Source organism: Pipra filicauda, unplaced genomic scaffold (genome assembly GCF_003945595.2).
Source record: "Pipra filicauda isolate LSUMZ 115617 unplaced genomic scaffold, ASM394559v2 scaffold53_size3534045_pilon, whole genome shotgun sequence".
Classification (NCBI taxonomy): domain Eukaryota; kingdom Metazoa; phylum Chordata; class Aves; order Passeriformes; family Pipridae; genus Pipra; species Pipra filicauda.
In genome coordinates, this window is record NW_024104687.1 from 2989564 (window position 1) to 3011915 (window position 22352).

The 22352-nt window shown below is 40.9% G+C and overlaps 1 protein-coding gene across 1 annotated transcript in view; it reads right to left on the reverse strand.

Moving 5' to 3' along the window:
* CPXM2 (carboxypeptidase X, M14 family member 2) overlaps positions 1–22352 on the reverse strand; it is a 75166-nt gene that overhangs the window by 36321 nt on the left and 16493 nt on the right. The window contains exons 2-3 of the mRNA XM_027726439.2: positions 14003–14112; positions 7568–7707 (exon numbers count right to left, since the gene is read on the reverse strand). Of these exons, the coding sequence (XP_027582240.1) occupies positions 7568–7707; positions 14003–14112 (250 nt within the window). The remainder of the gene's footprint in view (positions 1–7567; positions 7708–14002; positions 14113–22352) is intronic.

Genomic DNA, 22352 nt, shown 5'->3' on the forward strand with positions numbered 1-22352 from the left:
GCAACAGAATCAGCATGCTGGCAATTAAATAGCTTTCTACTTGAAAAATTAATTTGTACTCTCATGCAATTAAATGTAAAACCATTAATAATAATATTCTATAATAATATTTATGCTGACAAAATTTTAAATCACCCACTGCCAAACACTTTTCAAGCATGACGTCAAAAAATGCTCAGGTTAACCACAGGTAACCCAGCAAGTTTACAAACTGATTAAAACAAATATGATTTAAGAGATGGAGACTGACTTGCAAGTAACGGTATTTTTTTAATAACTGAAATATTTGAATGTTTAATTTTTAAAATTGCTTCTAGCTGACTTAAATGAATGTACTGCTGTGAAACCCAGCTCTTTGGAGGCCTTGTGAAGAAAAGCCCAGGGCCAGAATTTCACTTGCTGGAAATGAATTCAGCACAGATTTTTCAAAGCTTTCCTCCATGAGCAGGAGTTGGGGTTGCAGATACCTTTCCCACCCAATGTCTGCAGTTTACAGCCAGGATTTTATGAAGATTTTCATGTCTTTCTGACCTTTCTATAAAATGCAGTGCCAGCTGTAGGTGTTTCCTTTTACTGTTGTACATTCAGACAGGAACACCTGAAGCCACCAGGGTCAAAGATGTCCTCTCCCCAAAGACTTTGGTCTTAACACTCTCATTTTGGGTCACTCTTTGCAAAAAGATCTGCGTGTGTTTGAAATTCTTCCTATATCAGACTTTCCTTTTTCATATTTTCTGTATCTGTTAAGCACAACCAAGCTGTGATTCCTTTTCTTCAGAACCTCCTTTTGTGATATTTTTGATTTTCCCTTCTCTTTTGTGCCTATCAGTCATGTATTTGAGGAGAAAAATCCGGACTATGCAGGTACTGCCCCATTGCATCTTTTTGTCTCCTTCTTAACTTCCATTAATACTAAAGTGATGGAAAATAAAAAGCCTTGACAGCAACCAGCAAACACTGCCATTTGTGTGCGCAGCTGGGAGCCCATTTAAAGCAATGCTGAAGGGGCTCATTGCTACCAAGCTCACACAGAGATGTGGCCAAGTGCCACTTGGAGCATCCAGAAGGGACACTGGTTTGGGAAAGCTGCACAGGGCACGAGTGGAGGGACAGGGAGCACGATGTCCCTTCCATAATCCTCACACAACCATTCTCATTGCAAGAAGCCACAATGCACAGGCAAAACATACAAATCAAGGCTGTGATGAGTAAGTGTGAGTAACCTGCTGCAGCAGATGCCTGTTTTCATTTGATGGAGCCTTTTCCAAAAGGCTTCAGCTCATTTGATTTCAAGTCCCTTCTGTGGAGGTTAAAAAGCTTTTCTTCCTCTTGAGTGTCCCCAGTGAGCCTTGTTGTACAGAGTAGGTTCTCTCCACACCCCAGCACCCTTTCCCAGGGCAAAGTGGTGGCTGACCAGGCAGGAACCCTCCCTGGGGGGGTGGCAGTGACCTGCTCCCTCCTAGTGCTGCGCTGTGAGTCACCCAGCCTTCGGCAAAAGAGCACCGTGACAAATCCTACCCTCAACAGAACAGCAGCAGTGCTGACATCCTCACCAAACAAACTTGTGGAAGTATAAACACATTTCTGGGTGTGCTGTCAGAACTCCACCTGCACAGAATCACCCCAGCTGGTCACCAACCCAGCTGCCCCTCGCCGGGATGGTGAGTGTTCATCGGCAGCGGTGAACGCTGTGTCAAAACCCTGTGTGAGTTACAAGAATTGAGCTGGAAGATTAACAGGGCACAGGGACTGAAGTAAAGCAAATAATAGATGGAGAGCTCTGGAAGCTACAGCTGCCAAAGTCTGGCTCAGCACTGCAACAACTGAAAGCCCATGAGATGGATCCACCAAGACACAGTCAACAGAAAATATAATTTATAAAGTAAACCAATCATAAGCATTAACATAACATATAACTAGTGATATTACTGTTATCAAGAGAGCTTTTCCTACACTGTATTCAGGTTATTTTAAAACTCCCATCAACATACTTGTTATGATATCTGTGGATTTGGAACAATTCCCTCTATGAGTCTGACTTTGGGAAAGCTGTAACAATCTCTGCAGTTCTGTCACCCCGTCAGGGCAAATAACAGTTTGCACTGACTTAATACACCAGAGCAATTCAAGTCTGCACGCAGCAGCTGCTTATTTTGTTACGTGACTTGGATAAAACATCCAGACGTTTCCATGAACTTGTTGAAGTTTCACCAGGGTGTGTTTTCACAGCCTCTGCGTGGGGACAGGAGGTACTGCTTTCAAAGTCAGCCTGTAAGTTTGTCTGTAAGTTGTACTTGTGAGCTGGACAGGATTTAGAGTTTATTCTACTCTGCTCTCAAATGCAGCATTACACTGCTGTATTTTGACCTTTCATGGGTACAGTGCAAAATTCTGTTTTCATATGTTGTAGAAACAACTCAAATACCCATAAATAACCACTACACTGTCCCCAGTGCTAATGCAGTTACACTGATAGGATTATCACTACTCTTTCTACTACTATGATTGGAATACTAAAGATGCTCATCTCTTCATGAAGCCAATCTTATACTGAGACCATGGTCTTACTATCAGGAATGGCTGATAAGAGCCTGGCAGTGTTATTGTTATTTTAATGGTTGGACTTGATGATCTCTGAGGTCTTTTCCAGCCTTAATGGTTCAGTGATTCTATGACTTTTACCACCTTGCAGTCCTCACATGCAGATTGCCTAAGACCAAAATCTAGCTCCTGAGGAGTAGCTAGTGAGTGTAACAATAAGTTGAAATGTGGAGCAACACATTCATTTTGTGACCAAAGAAAGAGCAGAATGCTGTACCGCCAAAATTAGCAGCAAGCAAAGTGCACTGACCTAAATTTATCCTCAACTGTACCTCTGGAAGGCACCCAGCTTGTCACAGACCTACAACTCCCTAAGGACAGTTTGTCAAAAGGGATTTTGGGGGATCAGGAGGGCTGCAGTGCACAGAGAGAAGGCTGAGGATGAGGCTGCACTATAAAAATTTTGCAAAATTATTCCCCTGTTCAATCACAAGTATCACAAGTTTCCTCTGCTTTTTAGATTCTTGCCAAACTGCTAAGAGTGGTTAATATTTTCTTTCCCTCTGTCAAGAGAGTGCATATTTTAAAGTGTCACATCATTCCTTTAAATATGTGGCACAATTCCACAGTGATGCATCCAGTGTCTCACTCAACAGCCTTGAACAGTTGTCTAAAGATATTTAGTTTATAAAACTGAGAGTTGTATTGGCAGTAGTATGAAGAATTACATATAATATTTGTCCCCCAAATATTCAGCCATACAAAGGAACTGATATTCTGCCTATTTTCAAGGCATTGGATTTTATTCCTATTAACCAACACATGTGGCACTTCTGACTTCTGGATATTTTCAGTGAAAAAATCTAAAAGAAGTTCCGGTTCTTGCAGCTGGGCCTCACTTTTTCTGTGAAATTCAACATCTGCAGATCTTCTGGGTAATTTAAACAGATTTGCCATTTTTGGTGGTAAAAGAGCACTTTCCATGATTTCAGGTTTCCCAAGAATGACTGAGGTACCTCAGGTCCATGTGCTTGCTTTAAGTGGTAAAAGGAAGGACTCCTCAAATCCAGGAGTTTTTGTTGAAAGCTTGGTTTTGCTTATTACAAGCAAAAAAAAAAAAAAAAAAAAAAAAAGGCAAAAAAAGATTTAATTTCATGTGACTATCCCAGAATTCACAGCCAGGCAGCTTGAGCAAAAAATTTGACTCTGAAGTGTTTTTCCTTAAAAAGGAAATGATTAAACAATTCAAGTATTCATTACAAACCAAGCTCAGTTTCCTTCTCTCCTTTCAGGTCATCTGTGTTTTCAAGAGCTGTTTCTGCAGCTCTTCCTCCTCAAGGCTCTCATGTCTCAAACACGAGAGTCTGGGATGGACAAGCAGAGCCACAACAGGGAGACAAGACAAGGAATAGCAGCTTTCCAAGTGAGATTGAGGTGAAGCAGCTCCAGTCACCAGGCAGAAAGTGGCCACTCCATGAGTTTTTCTGTTCTTTGCATTGTGTAAAGGGTAAACTTCAGGCCATCATAGACTATAAAGCTCAAAAAACCAATAAGCCAGGCAGGGTGTGAATAGACTGTCACTGTTTGGGGTGGCCCATCAGCAAAGCCAGGCTACAGTTGCCAGAGCTGCTATAAAGGAGTAAAGGGTTGCATCCACCACCAGTATAATACCTCTGGCTACAGCATCACACATAAAGCAAAGCAAAGGCCAGACTGCTAAAAACTCAAATGCTGTAGCCCTGCAGTGAAGGTCAAAGCTGTTTGATCCAGGATACAGCAGGGTGTCCTCGCCTGTCCTCTCTCATGATTTCACGTGTCCTCCTTTAGCCAGCAGCAAGAAAGTAAGGGGACCAGGACAGGCATAAACCTGACTCAGGCAGAAGCTCACACAGGACTTTCAGTTAAGTACATTTTTTAATTTTGTTAAAGTTTGTTGTTCAATAAAAAGAGGAAAAAAAGGTTGATTTTCTGCTTCTTTATCCCTGTTACATAACAATATTGGTTAACTGAGCATATATCCCTGTGTCATAGAATCACAGAATGGTTTGAGTTGGAAGGGATCTTAAAGACCATCTCTTTCTACCCCCGTGCCATGGGCAGGGACACCTTCCACTAGCCCAGGGTGCTCCAAGCCCCATCCAACCTGGCCTTGGACACTTCCAGGGATGGGGCAGTCACAGCTTCTCTGGGCAACCTGTACCATGGCCTCACCACCCTCACAGGGGAGAATTTCTTCCTAACAGCCAATCTAAACCTGCCCTCTGTCAGTGCCTTGATTTTTCATTTTTATTTTTAATATATAATGTTGGGAAAGTCTCCAAGGCTTTGGACTAAATAAAGATCTTACCTTGGCTCCCCTGCTTGGCAGGTTTTTGCTTTTAATACAACACAGATCAGAGAGGTGTTTTTTGGCTCTCCTATCTACAATAAGATTATTCTCCAACATATGTTTCCGTCAGTCAGGAAAGCACTCTATTCTTGTCACATACCCTCAAGAAGTTGGGAATGTGCCTCAGGTAACAGAATGGTATCTTTTTGTACAAACTTTCATATCATAAACTATCCTTTTTGATACCACCACAGGCAGCAGCTGAGTAAAGGGAAAGAAGCTGATGATTCTCCCTTTGTTTCTGGTGCCCATTAGAGCAAAAGAGTCACAAAGGAACTTGCCCACTCCAATAAAGTCCTGCCCCACTGTTTTTCCTGGGTTGGTTTGCAAGAGTCAATTCACTGCATGCAACCCCTATGGCTGCAGTCAGGTCATTGTTTCCCAAATTTACCACACGTATTGAAACTTCCACCAGTGCCTCTGAACCCCCATCAAGGCAGTTTCTGCTCCAAGCTCATGATCTCTGCTGTTGCCTGGATTGAACTTCCCTTGGCACAGCTCCTCTTCACAACAGAATTTCACTTTTTTCCCCCCTTTCCTCTCACCTTCTTGGCTGCTGGAGGAATTGGTACAGAAAGTCCTAAGGGATCCCCTCCTTTCATGTGCAGCAACAGGATTAGCTCAGAAAGCAGCATCTGCCACCTTGCTGGGTATGATGTCCCCAGGTACTGAGACTCAGGAAACCTCCAGGACACCACTCCTGGCTCAGGTGAGGGCTGCAAACATCAGCCTAAACCCTTCTGAAAGCACGAACATCTACTTTGGTACCTTGGGGAGTATCAAGCTATTTTTAAAACCTAAGGACACACAGATGAAAGAGCAAAGCACACAAACATCGACTGCACTGATTTCATCTGCTCAGTCTGAGGAGGAGAGGGAGCAAATGAGGTGGATTCCAGGGAAGCCAGTCACACTGCCAAAGCTGTATCAGGAGACACTGAGTGGGATGGAGGCATCACACCCTGACAGGAAAAGCCACCACAAAAGCCACTCTTTTTTGTCCCTTGTGTGCAAGCTGGAAGTAGGGAATGAGGTCACCCCTTTCTGGGACTATTTCTCCCCACTTCTCTGGTCCAGCCATGGGGCACATTTCAGTCTTACAGGACATGTTTTCCAGGAGGCATTAACCTGCCCCACAGTGCAGCTGCTCCAGGTGAAAATATCTTTGCTCCTGTCAGGCAGAAATGGGCCTGGTTTTCCTCAAATAAGAGTAGAAACCCAGGAGGAGCCTGAACCTGCACTCCCAGCATCAATCCTGCTCTTCCTGGAGATCCTCAGGGGTCTTTAAGGGGAAAAAGGGCAAAATGAAACTCCCTGCCCATGACAGGGGGGTTGGAACTAGATGATCTTTAAGGTCCCTTCCAACCTGACCCATACTGTGATTCTGTGTTTCTACAACTCAATGAAAAAACCAACAGAAAAACCCCCACAAACAAACAAACAAAACCAAGATGACTGTGAATACCAACTATAAATAATGTCAAGTCCTGCTGTAAACTCACAACAGAGTTGAACTAAAAATAGAAATACAACAGGATGAAGCAGTGAAGCACTGGTGTTGATAGAAACAGCAATGTCAAGAGAATGAATATAGAAGAGAATAAGAGTTTGCCACAGTAATTATCTACCTGACACAGAACAATGTGGAATAAATATAGAGATCTTATTGCCCAAAATGCTCCTACTCCCACAGCCATGTTAAAAGAAATTAAAAAAACCCCACAGAAAATTAAACTCTAGAGAGAAAATTATTCTTTTTCTTAGATATAGTGGGATTTTTCTGATTTGCCTCTAATTACATGACACTCTTAAGTGAGAGGTCTGACCAGAATGGATTCCCTGCATGCTTTGTCAAAAGGTCCAGCAGCACAAGTGAGATTATTTGCTCACAGTGAGACAATGAAAAATTAAAAGACTAAGTAAACACTGTAAAGATCAGGGAAAAAAACCAGATCATCACCTCCAGTTCCTGTTCCTGCCCTCTGACTGCTGCATCCCTCATATACAGCCAGGATGAATGAGGGAAGTTGTGCTATAGGGAATCTGGGTGCAGGTCACAAAGGAGGAAATGCACACCAGTCTGCTACTAAACACTTCAGTTCTGGTCAACACATACAGCATTTGTTTGTTTTTTTGCTTATATTAAATTCCTCTTTAGAAGAAAAAAGTATAGCTATGAAGTTTGTTTTAACTGCTCGTTTAAAAATCTTGTTGCTTTGGAATCATACCAATTGGTAATTGCCCAGGGATTAGGAAGTCTCAAAGATGAGTGGTTATTCTAAACTAAATAAAAACCTCAAAAAGCAGTACTTAAACTAACCAAATTAAATACTGGAAAAGAATGAGAAAGTTTGACATGAGCAAATTGGACCAGGTGAGTATAAAGGCCCCCAGTCTGAAGGAATCTTGATTCCTTTTCCAGATGTAGATAACAACTATACAAGTTTGCTATCCTCAAACTTGTGTTTTATGCCATATATAATGACTTTGCCTCTTACTGTTTCTCCATTCAGTTGTTGGATGCCAGATAATTTCCACTCCTTCTTTTTTTTCCTTGAAGAACCAAACCACAACACAAGACGAATTCCTTGGTCTGAAAGCTCAAAATCTGATGGAGAAAAGCAAACATGTACTTACGACCAGAGGGAGTTTCTTCCTTGTGTGATGACTCCAGTGAATTTTGTGAGCCTTCGAGCATCCACTTCAATCCACTGATATGGGTCATTTCTTCCTGCACACCAAGCACCATCATAAAAATCATTTTCGTTAACACCTGCCTGAAAAGAAGGCAAAGCTCTCTATAAATCAGGACTGAGGAGCTGAAGGTCTCTCATGGGAAAAAGAAAGGAACACATGAAGTAATCTTTCATCCCACTCACTCCTTCGGCGCCAGTTTAAGACCCTTGAGACGGTTATCACGAAAATATTTCCTTACTCAAAGCGGGGAGGGAAATTCTGTAAAGTCCCTTTAAAAACTGAGAACCCTCACATATAAGTTTCAGTCAGAAAGAGTGTCCTGAGCTTCAGTCTGTTCACCTCTCTGTGCTTGTGTCCTGACAGAGCCTTTACCCAGAACAAACTATCCACGGGGTCTTCAGTTTTAAAAGTCCTAAAAAGCCAGCTCCGACCCATGTAAATAACATTCAGGGTTTAGGCAACCTCCTTTCCCCTGGAAGCAGCAAAGGAGAGTGTAGGGCATGTGGAAACAGTACTTCCCACCAATTTTTAGCACCAGAATTATTAATTTTCATCACTAGGGTGGCAAAGGTTAAAAATTCGGGAATGCCCAGCTGTACTCCAACTTGAGTACCAATCTATATCCCAATTTATGTCATCAAACCCCTCACAAACAGCCTTCTCAGCATTTCCAAAGAAATAGCTGAAGGTACTTTGGGTAAGATGCATTCCAAATAAATCTGAAATAGCATTTAATGAAAAATGGAATCTGAGGTCTTCAGATATTTATTTTCTTTCTAAAGCCCAGGAAATGATTGGCACCAAGCTGGATACTGGCATAAAGAGCAAGAAGCTTTGCCATATGGTCCTCTGAGGCTACATGTATTTTTATGATTTTTCATCTGCAATTTATGTGGATTTATCATTGCCACCCATGCAATTCCAAGAATGGATATCCTTAAATATTTCCCAAATAAAATTGAAGAGTTTTACAGACTGTTTCTACCCAAATGGGCAATGGGTGGGTCTAACTCAGAGAGGATGCAGCCGTTAATCCCTTTTCCCAGTGTGACCCTTGTGGCATCTGAAGGAAATTCTGCAAAACACAGACATGGATTCAACTTCTAAAACTTCTCATTTTCTCAGGTATTCAAATCCGAGACAGGGCAGCTTAGAAATTATTTGTTATCCTACTTCTACCAAAATAAAATTAAGCCACCTACTTCTATGCATTAGCTCTAATATTTTGAAGTGAATTTTGTATAAAAGTTGAAGTATGAGATACAGAGAAAAAGTCTATTAGCAATGGAAGGTAAATTCTTCAAGGAGAACTGCACAACAGGAAAATATGAGGATAAAAATATGATCACTGACCTGAGTTATAACCCTTTTGAAGAAAAGGTTTCAGCGTGTTCTAAAATAAGATGGAATTTGAAGCAGCCTCAGGCTTTAAAACCAGTGCTTGCCAGGAAGAGTTAGGATCTACAGAGCACCTTGAACAGCATCCTGCTAATTCCTTTCACACTGGTGAAATTCCACCAGTTTCTGCAGACCAAGTACCCACATCAGTTGGAATCCTTGGCCCTTGTTTCATCTGAGGATATTTCCCACTGGTGTGATGCTTATCAGGGTATAGACCTCTCCTCCACATTACAATGAGAAGAGGGAAGCAGAAGAAAGAAAAAAGTGCTCATCTGAAAGAAAAACCCTACCTAAATTACATACTCAAGTCTCCATGGTTTCAACTGGATTTAAATAAAGTCAAGCTTAAGTTGTATATCCAATATGGGGAGTCTTAGTTATCCACAGCTTAAAATACTATGGCCTTAAATAGGGGAGAGGGAAGAAAGGGAGAAGGAAAGGGAGAAGGAAAGGGAGAAGGAAAAGGAGGAGGAAAGGGAGAAGGAAAGGGAGGAGGAAAGGGAGAAGGAAAGGGAGAAGGAAAGGGAGAAGGAAAGGGAGAAGGAAAGGGAGGAGGAAAGGGAGGAGGAAAGGGAGGAGGAAAGGGAGGAGGAAAGGGAGGAGGAAAGGGAAGAGGAAAGGGAGGAGGAAAGGGAGGAGGAAAGGGAGGAGGAAAGGGAGAAGGAAAGGGAGAAGGAAAGGGAGAAGGAAAGGGAGAAGGAAAGGGAGAACCATTCTTCTACTTCTTCCTACTCGCTTATTTTCTGGCATCAGCTGCTTTGAAGCTAAAATAAAGGTTTTACTAGGTAAAAAGAAGCACATGTCTGATTAACACAGAGTACTACCTGAAAAAGAGGAGTTTAATCAATGAGAGGTTCTTTTCAGAAATGTTCCTGAAGGAAAGGAAAAGAATCACCAATTTATGTTACAACTTCTCTTTTCAAGCTTCAAATCTGTCTTTTTTTCTTAATGTGTTTAATTTGCCTTATGGCTACTTCAAAAAACTATGAAAAAAAACTTATAAACACAATCAAATATTCAGTAATTAGAATTCTTATTACATTTCTTCAGAAAAAAAATGTTCACTCCTGAACAATGGGAACAATTATCAAATATTCTATCAAATTATATAGATCAAGATACCTTTCCTCAATAAGATGTTTACTTGAATTTTAAAAATCTATATTGAATTACTGGAAAGAATAAATTCAAGTTATGACATGGACAACTTTAATTATCTTCATAAACAGGAGACTGAAGGAGCTGATGAAAACTGGAAACAAGGGCTGGGTCTTAAACAAACCCTTTTTTCCTTCACTGAATTTTCAAGACTAACACAAAGTCTAACCCAGTTTGTATTTCACCGGCAGCCAAATGCAAAAATATTTCTCAGTATGCAGTGTCTTATGAAAAAATATCTTTTGGATACAGGAAAGGAGACTTTTTTTTCCTGTCACTCAGGAATAAGTTATCTGGAAGTGTGAAAGTTGAAAATTGTAATTCAGCTAAACCAAATCAACTGTTACTATGTACCCAGAAACTGAGATGAAGGGTACAATTCCTTTACAAATAATTACTTTGTAATTTAATTAATGTTTCTCTTCCAAATTATATATATGTGCAAGACAGAATAAACACTTACATTATCATTGTTCTAAAAGCCTTATTCTATAATGAGGAGATAGATACTACTGCCAAAATCTATTCAAATGAAGAAAGAAATACCAGTCTTCTGCCACAAGTCAGCTGGAGCAGCAGTAAAAATATATCAAATATCAAACCACCTCTGCTCAGATTCTTCTCCATTCCCATCGGAAGTTTGGGAGGGAAAAAAAAAAGCATTGCTCATCACAGGTATTTATAGCAACCACTAACAGCAGGGAAGAAGTAAAGCACACAGGCTGAAAGGAGATCTTCAATAATTTTGTCTTTTATTTGTGTTTTGATAATGGAGTTTTTCAAAGTGAACTGCTGAAACAAAGCACTGGAAAGACAACCATAGAATCATAGAATGGTTTGGGCTGGAAGGGACCTTAAAGATCATCTCTTTCCATCCCTTACCATGGGCAGGGACACCTTCCACTAGCCCAGGTTGCTCCAAGCCCTGTCCAACCTGGCCTTGGACACTTCCAGGGATGGGGCAGCCACACTCCTCTGGGCAACCTGTGCCAGGGCCTCACCACTCCCATAGCCAAGAATTCCTTGCCAATATCCCATCTAACCCTGCCCTCTGGCATTGGGAAGCCATTCCCCCTTGTCCTGTCCCTCCATCCCTTGTCCCAAGTCCCCCTCCAGCTCTCTTGGAACCCCTTTAGGCACTGGAAGGTAATATAAGGTCTCCCTTATAGATGTATGCCTGTGTTTGCATATTGACATTACATGGTTAATCTTCAGTGTTGTTTGGATTTCTCCTATCAGGAAAATGAGGAAGGGAAAGAAACATAGTCTGACTTACTATTTCAGATTTTAACCTCTGTTAATTATTGTACTAGTGACAAATACTAATGACTTTCATCCCTGAAGGCAGAGCACCTCAATTAATATTATTTTATGCCATAATTTTTCCTGATTATGTTAAATTACTACTGATTGTGCCACTGTTGCAGTTGCAGGCTAGATCTCCAAAATATGGGTCTCTACTCACATTGCTCCTTCCACGAGAAATCCCAGCTTTATCACCATATTCATACAGGACTGGGAGCAAAATCAGGTCCTACACAGTGCAAGGGCACAAAAGAAGTAGATCCTAGAAGGTCTTATCCAGTTCTGCTAAACCTGTTCTTCTTTGGAATAAAGCACACATGGACTGTTTCATTTCATATGCTTCAAATAATCTAAACAGAAAAAAAAAAACAAAACAAACCCTTCAGAAGCTTCATTATTCTGCAAATTCCCTGTGAACTGAGGTAGTGCCAGTTACCTGGGGAGAGCCCTGAGCTTCTCAGCTGACTTCTGATCAGATGATGAGGTCAAGCAGAGAGAGGATTTTGCCTTATTTTGGGGAGGAACACAACAGTCACATGAATATTGTGTTGAAATCCAGATCATTGAACAGGGGCATCAGCCCATGAAATCGCTCATCACCATACACACGGATGTTCAGAGAATTTCAGTAGCACACAAGTCTCTAAGAGTCTCTCCAACTTGGGCCAAGGGTTTTTCTCCATGTGCAGTACTAACCAGCATGAAAACACAGCAGCCTGAATACCAGTGCCTTTTGCCTTTCCCCAGCATGCTGCAACCTTTTCTTCTGAGCAGCAAACAGAAATCACCAGGGACCTCATTACCCATCTGACACATCAGTCCCCTGTAGAACCTGCTCTTGGTTAGAAGCAAATACCCCTTAAATATGACTGAAAATCAGGAGCCTTCATGCAAAGCAAAATTAGGCACTGAAAGCCCAGTGACAGGGTCACTGAAACCCCAGTGACAGGGATCTGCACATTCTAAGTGGCTTTGAAAAGTTTTAGCACTGTTCATTTTTAACTGATCCCAAAGAAAACAGTACCTAAATAAAGGCAATCCCATACTTTTAACACTGCCAGCCATAGCAGTAACCCTAAGTGGTCAAGTGTTTAGGGAATTCCTGTACATACATTGTACAGATAAGCTTTCAGTAGGGGTAAAAGCTTTGGATCAAATTTGGTCTAATCCAAGCCCTGGGAGCTTTCAGGATGAGCTAAGTGGCCCTTTTTCTTTTTTTTTCTGCTTGCTTTCCTTGGCTTCTGCTGCAGACTCTGGACAATATTTACAGGAAACCTCATCCACTTCTCTATTTATTTTAAAGCAGTGTTACTGGTGATGATGGACCCCTGGTCTAAACAAGTATGGTCATCCTTGTATTTAAATAAATTAAACTTTAACACCAGCATGAAAAATAAGCAACCACAACCAACATGGAATTCAGAGGTTTACACCACAGTCCTTGGTCTCATGCCACTAGATAAACAAAACTGTAATAAAATAACTAAGCATTCCTCTAGAATCCATCTGAATATCATCTGCACACCATTTTTGTGTTTCTGAGGGTTTCATTTTTAGCAGAGGATATGAAGTAAAGAAGCAAACTACCTCACTGGGATCTCAGAAGACATTAAGTATGAAGGCTGCAGGTGAGACCTCACGCTGCACACACACAACCCACTGTACCTGCACAGGGGTTGGGAAAGGAAAAGCCCCTTCCCATGTCTGTGCTGGCCTCCTGCCACTCCTAGTTCCAGTCCTAGTTCCCTAATTAGCAAGCACCTTCAGCTGAAGAAAAAAAAAAAATCAATCAGAAGGTATAATAATAAGAGATAACAAATAAATTAAATAAACTTTAGGGATTTTTCACTGTTGGCTTGGTGCTAATATCCTGTTTATGACTTTAATGCTGTACTTTATTATGCAACATAACATTTTTAGTCTGGGAGAGACTGTAATTCAAGTAACAGCACTAATCAAGTGGAAAACAGAAACATAAGACATGGGAAAATGGAATTGGGTCCTGCAAGACACCTAAACACATCTTTAACATGAAATAAAAGAAACTAAACAACACTGTATGCTGGAGGCTTCTGAACTGAAGTATTTTTAGGTAGCATAATCACTGCAAAACTGCCTTAGGGAAAGGACTTCACTTCAAACCACACTTTCAATTAAGCATTGTCATTAACTACAAGCAAAAAAGCACCTTGCTGTGTGATCTTCCTTCCAGGCTGATTGTTAAGGCAGCTGGGATGATTTTCTATAGCTGGGAAGGGAGCTGCTTCCACCTTTGCTTGCTCACAGAGGTCTGTTTGGATTTGCACAGTAAGTTTGGAGATTTTTCTGACTCGCCCACGAATTTAAAGGTTATCCATCAACCTCACTCACTCCTATAATTCCAGTGTTTCCCCTTCATTTGAATTACATGAGCTGACAAAGCAGTCAGAACCAATAACTATCCACTGGTTCTCTTTATACAGCAGAACAACCTGAAGCCATTCTCCCACTTAGGAGAAAAATGGATGTTACCTGAATATTGAGCCTTCCTCTGTGGGCCCCCAGGCCGTAGCGCTTCGCTGTGGAGGCATGGAGCTGGAAGTCAGTGATTTTTAATGTCTCTAGACCAAGTGGAGGGCAATCTACAAAACAAAAGATCGGTTAAATTTTAATTAAGCAGAAAAACAAAACCCAACATCAGACAAACAAGTGTTCAAAGTCTCTGGGTTTCAGCAGTGCCAAGCTGGCTGGGCTCCTCACCGGGACGAACGAGCACAGCGGTGCCGAGGTCCATGAGAAATGGCAGCTCTCAGAAAATCCATGAGGCAACGCAGATCTACACCATTTTGAGGGTCTCAGATAATTATTACTGCTTGCTGCGTGCTTCAATTTTTCACAGATACGCACAGTATTCCCTATCAAGTGCTTTTCAGCACAAAACACCACTAAAATGCGTTTTTATTTTTCCTTTTGGTATTTTCATTTGCAACACTCAGTTTGATTTTTTTTTCCCCCCTTTCCCTGTACTCATTCCAAGCTACTGTATGAAGTTATGTTTCTAATTAAAATCTGTTCTGGGAACTTCAATCACAGTCCCTCCTGTTGCACAATAGCATCTGTTACAGAGGTCTGGGAGGCTGGAGAGCTGAGCTTGGCAGAGGTGGTGACTAAGCACAAAGAGAGTAATTTTTAAATAAGTGGGCATCTCTTTAAGCCCTAAATTCTGCAAAGCCTTGAAGAAAGAAAAGCAGGTGCCATGTATCCCACCCATATATTTTTAATCAATCACCAAAATGTCGTGAGGCTACCACAGTTCACAGAATCCTTATTTTGGAAAAGCTCTCTAAGATCATTGAGTCCAAACATTAACCCAGCACCACCACTAACCCATGTCCCCAAGTGTCACATCCACACAGCTTTTAAATCCCTTCAGGGATGGAGGCTCCACCACTGCCCTGGGCAGCTGTGCCAGGGCTGGAGAAGGTACCTGACAACCTCATCCTGGCTGTGTCTAACTTTCAGGTGCAGTTTTGCATTATTATGCCCAAACTTGCAAGACATATGAGATTTCCTATGCTCCTCCTTAGTTCACAACCAATTAAAAACCCTCAGGAAAAATATTATGTGCTGTCAATTCACGCTGTTGTTTCTTTTGTTCATCCTTAGGAAAGTTCCTGCACAAATCCAGGGTCAAATGTCTCCATTAGAGGCAGTAAAGACAAATGCTAAAAAATAATGTATTTTCTAAAGTACCAACAGTGATCTTGGTATTACATAAGAGACAAAATATAGACAGCTCCTCATTTCAAAGAGCTTTCAATTTAATTATCCAAAACAAAAAAGAGACAGGATGTATAAGGAAAGCCAGAGGAAGGAATAGCTGGGAGGATTTTGGTTTCATTGGCTGATTGTTTTAATTGCATTTCCTTATAGAGTGTTTCATCTTTCATCATATTCTGACTGGAACAAGGCTCAGGCTCTGAAAGTTCTCTGCTGGGAGTAAATAACATAGTTGGGAGCTGCCTGCCTCTCTTAAACAAGTTCAGTCCTCAAGACAGGTTTGGCAATCAATCTCATGGTGTAACCCTGAGAATGCTTTTGCACTTTGGTGTGTTTTCCTCTGTGAACAGCTGACACTCAAAAATTACCCAGAACTATCCATGCCAGGTCTGAGCTGGAAAGAAAAACAAGCTGCTTTTAGATGCTCAGTTCATAAAACATCATTTAATAGAATCTTTATGCTGCACCTAACAAAGCTAAGGGGCAATCTACAGGTACTGCTGGGAGTTATAAAATAAAAGGCTCTTTCACATTGTGTTTCACATTCTGCTCCCAAACTGCAGCAAAGGCTTATGGAGCTGCCCCAGGTGCAACCAGCACATCCCTGCTCTGTAGGATCATGCTGTGCAGAGACCTATTTTCATGAAATCTGTAGGAAATGCACTATTTTTGAGCCTGGTAGCTGCCTGTCAGGCCTGGCCGAGGTTACCTGCACTGCCATGCACCTGCCAGTGTATGTACAAGAAGCAGGTTTGATTTTATTCCAACTGAAATGTTATTAATTTACTGTAAAGCTGCAACATTCTAGGGCTTGCTGTGGATCTGGATGGGTATTTACAGGCTAAAAAAAAATTTTCTGCATATTTTGATGTTTATTATCTCTGTTTCAAGAGAAACTGGAGCCTAATAATACGCCCAAAAATATTCATATGGATTTCAGATAACGGCGCTTCACTGCTCTTTAGTTTTCAAGGATGAATTACTTGTGTTGCCTGTGAAGGCATCAGATTAACAGGCCAGTGTTATGAAATGCTCAATTTAGCAGAAGTTGTCAATGGAAAGAAGGTTAGGCTTGTTTGAGCAGGTAGGGACTACAACAGGCAGCACAGATACCTCTGAGGAAAACTCTGCAATAGGTTGTTCACAATCCATTGTCCTTTCCCAATGTGCTCAAGCCTTACAATATTTCATGTGGAATCTTCAGGATCTTTACCATCAATTCAACACAGTATCCAGGAATTTATTTTTTATCCTTATAAATTAGTAGGAGAACACCTAACTTGCTTTCTCTGAAGGTGAACTAGACCTTAAGCTGTGCCACCATTGACTTTACCAAATCACATAAAGATTCTTTTTCTTTTACCTTCGTGAGAAAAACCCAAATATTTTGCTCCAATGTTTGACTGGAAATTAATGAAAATAATTTCTGCCACAGTTGGCTCCTCTTTCTCCAGGGATCATCCCAAACCCTGGTGCAGAGCAGCAGGACTCTCCTTACAAGACCAGTGACCTTGAGATGTTTCCATCTGTGCAGCTCTGCACAGGGATTATATTCTTGGAGTCATCAAGCCTATTGTCTGCAGCAGCTTTGATGTATGGAATTTGTGCAGTTTTCCACAAGATAAGACCTTTGATTTTGCTTTTAAATAAAATTATGTCTTCTATTTCTAACCATAAAATTTGAATATTAACACTTTAGGAACATCAATGTTTTCCAAATGCATACTAATTCCAACATCAATAAAGGGATGAAAAGAGGAGCATGTAGACAAAACCAGCAATCTGTCATGTACACAGATGGTGGGAACAAACTTTTCAGTATGGCCACTTCTGTTTAACTTCCATTTACTTATAAAAATACAACAAAATCCACCTAAAGTTGCCATTTCCTTACTGAAAAAGAAAAAATTCCTGATTCATACCGTGAATTTAATTTTAGATAAATTATTTTGTTGGGGTATGTGTCCCCTACTTCTTAAAACTACTGGAGATAACCAGGACAACATTGTTTTGAAAAACATATGGGAAAAGAAACTGATTTATGGCATTCATAAAGAACTGTGCTTTTTAAAGTATTGCTTTCATATAGTTTATTTATCTTGAAGAAATCTTCCATATAACAATGAAAATTGCCACCTGATCAATAAGACTGTCTTAATGATTTTGTATTCTCCATGCTAGTTTGAAAAAACCTTGGGGATGCTACAGAAATTGGACAGCAAGAATAATCAGAGCAGTTCAGCCCTTACAGCTTCAACTGGAAATGACCAAGTTATTGGGTTGCTTCTTTAACTGGCTGCAAAATTAATCATTAGAAAATTCAGGAAATTCCACTGTGGCTTTGAAAGACATTGAGATACATATAATATGAACATAACTTATTAATAAAATAGACCTAGAGCACTGGTGTTTTAGAGAAACTGAAAAACAAGCATTAAACTTGTAGATGCAGGGAAGAGGCTGAGTTATGGACATTTCTCTCTTCATGGCCCATATCCAACCATAATTTTGTGTATGATCTGCAACCATGGATAGGTATTCACTTTAGAAACAAGCCATTAATAAGATGTCTGGATCAAAGTAATTGATTCCAAGATGTAAAAATAAACGGGACTTGGATTCAGACTTAATAACATTTGTACCTTGCACTGTGTTCTTGTGAGGTTTCCATTTCAAAACAGCTTTCCTAATAGAGATGCTAAATGGCCATATCTCAGTGTCCATTATTTTTAATTATGCTTCTCCTATTCAGCCAGATGGTTGTGCCTGAGGGTAGCAAAGCATTTCTGGTACATCCACACCTGTTCCTTAAAATCAGCAGGAGGAAACACTTAGGAATTACTTCAGTCACAACCTCATCTCTTGAAATCTGAATTTACCACTGGTAATTTAGGCTTGCCTATAGTGAGAGCACCACCTGAAGATGCTGCTGAGCCATTGTCAGCTCAGCCTGCAACCTCAGCATGTGTGAGGGTATTTGGAAGCTGTGATGGCTGCGTCCTACTGATGCAGCATCCTCTACTGAACCTCTGGTCAAAAAAAGCCCCTTCTGAAGAGCCAGCTTGCTTCTCTTTAACTGCTCTGAATGATGCAATTGTATTAGCAGGCATCCTTAGAAACACTGTAGTTCCGCTAGTAGGAGATATATGTACAAGCAGGACAAGGAAAGCACTTGCCTTCATCTTTATTGCCTAAATTATTCATTTATTTTATTCCCTTTTAGTCTAAATAAAGGTTGCCAGATAAGCCCAGACTGCCTTTATAGATCTTGTATCTAATAAAGATGCATTTAGGAAATCGTTCTGTCCTCATCTTCTGGAGGCAAAGCAGACAAACGACTGTTTTATTTAAAGACTCTTTTCCACCAATTTAGAAGTACATGCAGTTTTTCAAATGGAAAGAAAGAGAGAAGCATCATGTTTCTCTTCATTTATATTTTTAAGAGCCGTACCTAGAATCATTTTCAATTCCTGCAAGTTTGTGCTTGTCTAACTCATTGTGCACAGTGATACTCAGATCTAGAAATGGAGGAGCATCAGCCTTGTGCAGCCTGACAGTCCTTGATGTTTGGAGGCAGAATGTTCTCTGACCATATTTATGATTTTCAATGTGTTTTAGCTCCAAGAGCTTTGTCATTTTTAAATACAAAAAAATGTATTTAAAATACCCTCAAAAGAGGGGAGAAAGGATGTCACACTACAGAGGTACAGGATTTTAGAGAAGACAAGAGGAGTTCAAGGCAGTGCTGATGGTGAGTTAACACAGAAGTTTTTCTATGCAAAGAATGGTTTCAGTGCCAGGATTTTTTTTGTTGCTGCAGTTCATATCTGTATTTTTGCATTTGGGGTTTGAGCTTGCACCACTAAGCCAACAGAAGGACATCACTATGAGGGATATGAAAACCTCATCACCCTTCCAGTGATGAGGTTTCTTTAACTGGTGCATTTTCCATCAAAACATGCACTGCCAGTAGGATTTTCAGTAATGCAGCAAGTCCCAAGTTACCACTGCAATGAGCAGCAACAACATACACTGAAGTGCCTCTAAAAATGATGCTGTTCAGTTTAGAGGGTCAAAACCACGCTGCACATCTTGGCCTTGGCGTGGCCAGAGTTTGCCCAAGATCGGAGGGTGACAGTGGCCAGCAGGTACCTACAGCAATGGAGGTGATTTGTCACTGCTGGAAGAGAAGTGGGGATGGTGATGTGCTTTAGGATGTTATTTCTAATTCTAGAGGCAACAAATCACTGTAATTAATACCAGTTTTTTATTTCTGTAAACCCATTTGCCTGCCGTACCTGGTTATAGACTCATCCCTTGTTCTCTGGGGACTGAACACATACCTTGTAGTCAGGTATCTCATGGCAAAACCCCATCTATATTTAGGTTTGGATTCCTTGTTTCTTTTTCTGGGCCATCCCAAGGTAGATACAGAATTTAGGTCTTGTTTAAGCAAAACACTTCAACATGCAGTTAAGAAAGAAGATACAAAACTGTGCAGCTACTGATATAGGTAAATTAAGCACACAACTAAGGGTGTATTTTGTGGGAATGAAGACTTTAATGCTCATTATACTATTCTTAGGTCTTTACGGACTTGCACAAAAATTCTTAATGAGGGCAATATCATAAATTTTGCCCCAACAACTAAATATAGAGTTTTTCCTACTAAAAGTGTGGTTGATAATTCATCTTCTGACAGCAGAAATTTTTAATGGAAACTCTGGCAGTCTAATTCCTGTGGTTAAAGTAATATTTAAGTCAGAATCATGTAAAGTACTTTAATACTGCAATGAACCTGCAAGTTGAAATAGCAATAAAAGCTTATTTCTGCTAAACTTTAACTCGCTCAAAATATTTTCTGATTGCTTTTCTGTGATGGACAGCCTTTGTGGGGGCTGAGTTAAACAGAAAAAGGTTCTCTGTTGTCTAAATAATTTTTTATATTTACAGTCTAAGGACATTTGGGGGGGGTAAATTTGGTCTAGCTAAATTTTGCTTTTGATAATGTGATTGTGGAAGTGTGAAATTTCCGCAGATGTTCATGAGTCACAGTCTATACTTGTTAGGGCCCAGCTTTTCCCTGAAAACAGGTCCATGGATTTCAGTCTGAGCAGTCTTCTGACTTTGTTCACGTCCAAAATGTTGCCAACAATACGTATAAGTTCCTTTTTTGGCCTGAATTCAGACCACCAGCCCCCATGCATCTCAGAATATTTGAAGCAGCATCTTGAGGCAGGTGAAAGTTCCTAAAACACATACATTTTGCTTTTATTTGTGTTTGCTTTTTCTGAACAATCCATTTCCAGAGCACTAAGAGAACAAAGCAAGCAATGTGCACTTACAACAAATCCTCTGTACAGCAGTTAAAACACTAAATTATAATTCCAGATCAAAGATCAAATAAAGAATTAAGGAGATAACCAAAATTTCCTGTCCTAAAACCACGTTAATTATTGGCTAATGTTGCACCAAGTCTGTATATTTTTCTAGGACAAGCAACAAACACTGCCTGGGGGTTTAAGACACTGGGGACTTCTCTCAGAAGGGCAATATTTATCACTCTGCAACACTCACTTATGATTGCTGTTGAAGGTTTTTTAAAAAAAAAAGCAAACTTTAAGTTAGGAGCCATACAACCCAACTCTGTTAGAGGTCTGACCCAAAGCCTCCTTAAATCAGGAGGGACATTTTCAAGGGCTGAAGAGGAGAGCAAAGCTTGAGTGAGGCTTCCACAAATGTTACACATTTGATATCTCAGAGCTCATTTTCATGACCAGATACGCCTTTTGCCAGGGACACACAGACCTCTCTCATGGTGCAAAGACACTGAACAATTCCATCCTTTCTTTATGCCACCAAAACACTGTGGACCAGCTGGCAGGACTGGGCACAGAAGTTACTTCAAATGTTGCAGGGCACAGACTCTTATACAAGGGTAAAAGTGCTCCTGACCTGCTTCCAAGATTGAGGGAAAATTCAGCAATCAAAAGCAAATAAAGAATAAATAAAAAAAAATATCTTTATCCTTTAGGTGAGGTCTGACATGAAACCAAACGTTTCTGAGATTCAGAAAGCACACTTTTTCATTTTCTTTCATTGCTTTTCATACTTTTGCTCTCTCACAAAAGGTTGTGGCTGGCTCCAGATGCAACAAAACTAGCAGGAAGAGCCTCTATTATTCCTGGCACAGCTGGGAGGAGGAATTTCCAGAGAGCCTGTTCTCTTGGAGTTTTCTGGCCAAGTCTTCAGACTTGAGGATCATCTAAACTCCAGATACCACATGCTTTCTCTGAGCTGCCTCCTGCTGCCACTGCACAGCCTGCTGAGGAGATGATGGGATCTGTGACAGGGACAATGCAGGAGCCTGATCCCACATGCACAAAGTCAGTTTGTGGCTCTGCTTCTGGTTGCCCGGGGTCCTTCTGCTCCAAGGGTCCTTCTGCTCCCTTACCTGCCTGCAGATTGCAGCCTCCTCCAGGTGGAGAGCTGGGTAGGCATGGAAACACTGTCCATAGCTATTCCATGTCTTAAACTGGTTTCATCTTTCTTTCCCAATGTCTTTTTAGGAGAAGAGAAAGGCAGGTAAAGACAAGAACCCAGATGTTCTCCCTCACTGCCCATGGGAGCATCACCTTGATGCCCTTTCATGGGAAAGGACAAGGGTGGGAATCATATTGCAAACCTGGTCATGGTGTCCAGGCCCATCCCTGGAAGTGTCCAAGGCCAGGCTGGACAGGACTTGGGGCAACCTGGGCTAGTGGGAGGTATCCCTGCCCATGGCAGGTGTTTGGAACTATGTAAGCTTTAAGTTCCCTTCCAGTCCAAACCATTCCATGATTTTATGATTCTATGAGATGATGAGAGGACAAGCTGCATCCATCAGCACACAGAGGCATTAAACATCACTCCAGGCATAGCCTAGGAGTGGATTCCAGTTGCTCATGGCACAAGGTACCCTCTCACACCTGAAAAGTCCTCCACTTTCTCTACAGAGGAATATGTGTATTTAGTCACTCTATAGAAGACATATCAATACCTTTAATGGCCAAAAATATGCAGCCTGGAAAATATCATATGAATTCTTAATTTTTCATTATGA